The sequence below is a fragment of the Caenorhabditis briggsae genome, assembly GCF_000004555.2.
Source record: "Caenorhabditis briggsae complete genome, chrI, whole genome shotgun sequence".
In the NCBI taxonomy this organism is placed as follows: Eukaryota; Metazoa; Nematoda; class Chromadorea; order Rhabditida; family Rhabditidae; genus Caenorhabditis; species Caenorhabditis briggsae.
Genome location: NC_013489.2, coordinates 222,577 through 223,828, shown reverse-complemented (window position 1 = coordinate 223,828; position 1,252 = coordinate 222,577). Strand labels below are relative to the sequence as shown.

The 1,252-nt window shown below is 40.6% G+C and overlaps 1 protein-coding gene across 1 annotated transcript in view; it reads right to left on the bottom strand.

Annotated features, from left to right (window-relative positions):
- Positions 1–366: 366 nt before the first annotated feature.
- Positions 367–1,252, bottom strand: part of CBG11870 — a gene marked incomplete at both ends in the record, with an annotated part of 5,277 nt that continues 4,391 nt past the window's right edge. The window contains 3 exons of the mRNA XM_002638632.1: positions 367–511; positions 560–693; positions 743–1,082. Coding sequence (XP_002638678.1) covers positions 367–511; positions 560–693; positions 743–1,082 — 619 coding nt within the window. The remainder of the gene's footprint in view (positions 512–559; positions 694–742; positions 1,083–1,252) is intronic.

Below are 1,252 nucleotides of genomic sequence, written 5' to 3'. Positions count from 1 at the left end.
AAACCTCGTGTAGTCCTCTCGGAGAAGAGCATTTTTGAACAATTTTAACAGTGATAAACAGTGATAAAGAACAGATAAACAAGTTTTATATTGCAAAAAATATAAAAATTGAAAAAAACAAAAAATTAATTCTCCTCCAGTCGTGACCCGAATAAAAAATTTGAAGGCATTTTTTCAGAATTTCTAAATCAGAACTGGTCTATTTATGTCGACTTTGCGATGAATTTCATTGGTTATACGATGAGAACTATTCAAAAATCGATAAAATTCGCCTAAAAGAAGACATTGATCTAAAATTCTTTTGAAAAAAATCGTTTATTTTTAGGACAAGAAAATCGAGATACCCGATATTAGCACAACAAACAATCAACATTTAGTGGTCAAAAACGTTCTTAAACTTGTGACAAACGTGTTGACTACTGTAGAATTCTGACAAATCGCTTCTAGCGCCTTCGTCACGTCTTCTGATGATGAGAAGCGGACCAGAGTCAGGTACACGGTGTCGAGAAGGCTGAAAATTCAATATGATGACCTATCAAGGCCATGACCTAAAACTTACGTTGGATGTGCATTCGTTGCTAGAGCCACTGGTAGCAATGTGTGCAAGCTCCGCCCATTTAGCAACGTTCGTAGTGGTCCATCATCCGCGCACAGCTGTTTGGATATCGTAGGACAGAGGAATTGATCCGAGAGCTGCAAAAAATTCAAAAATCATCCATATTTTCCAAGGCGAAACCCTCACCGCCAACAGATTCGCACATTGCTCGGCCGACGCGACTACCGTACATGGCCCGGTACACGTGGCAAGGAGATGGATGAACAGTCGGAAATCCCCAGGCGGACACGACTCGGATTGCAACTGGAATTTTCGAATCGCCTCGGTTTTTTCGACGAAATTCGACGAGAACATTCCTTCGAAATAGTGACTGTTCTCACAAATGGCTCGCATTGGTGCCGCCGCGATTTCCTCGTTTTTCTCATCCGTAAAGTGTAAAAGTTCTTCAACTGAAGACGTCTTCTGAAGTACACATTCACCGCCGTCGATCACCGGAAAATACCACATGTCGTTTTCGCAGAGTTCTCTGTAAAAAAAAATTCGATTTAATATAGGTCATTTATCACAGAGGGCCCTTCTAATACAGGTTTTACGGTACAACCACCTGTTTATCTGTTCTTTATCACTGTTAACTCGTTTAAATTGTTCAAAAATGCTCTTCTCCGAGAGGACTACACGAGATTTGGATTCTAGGCC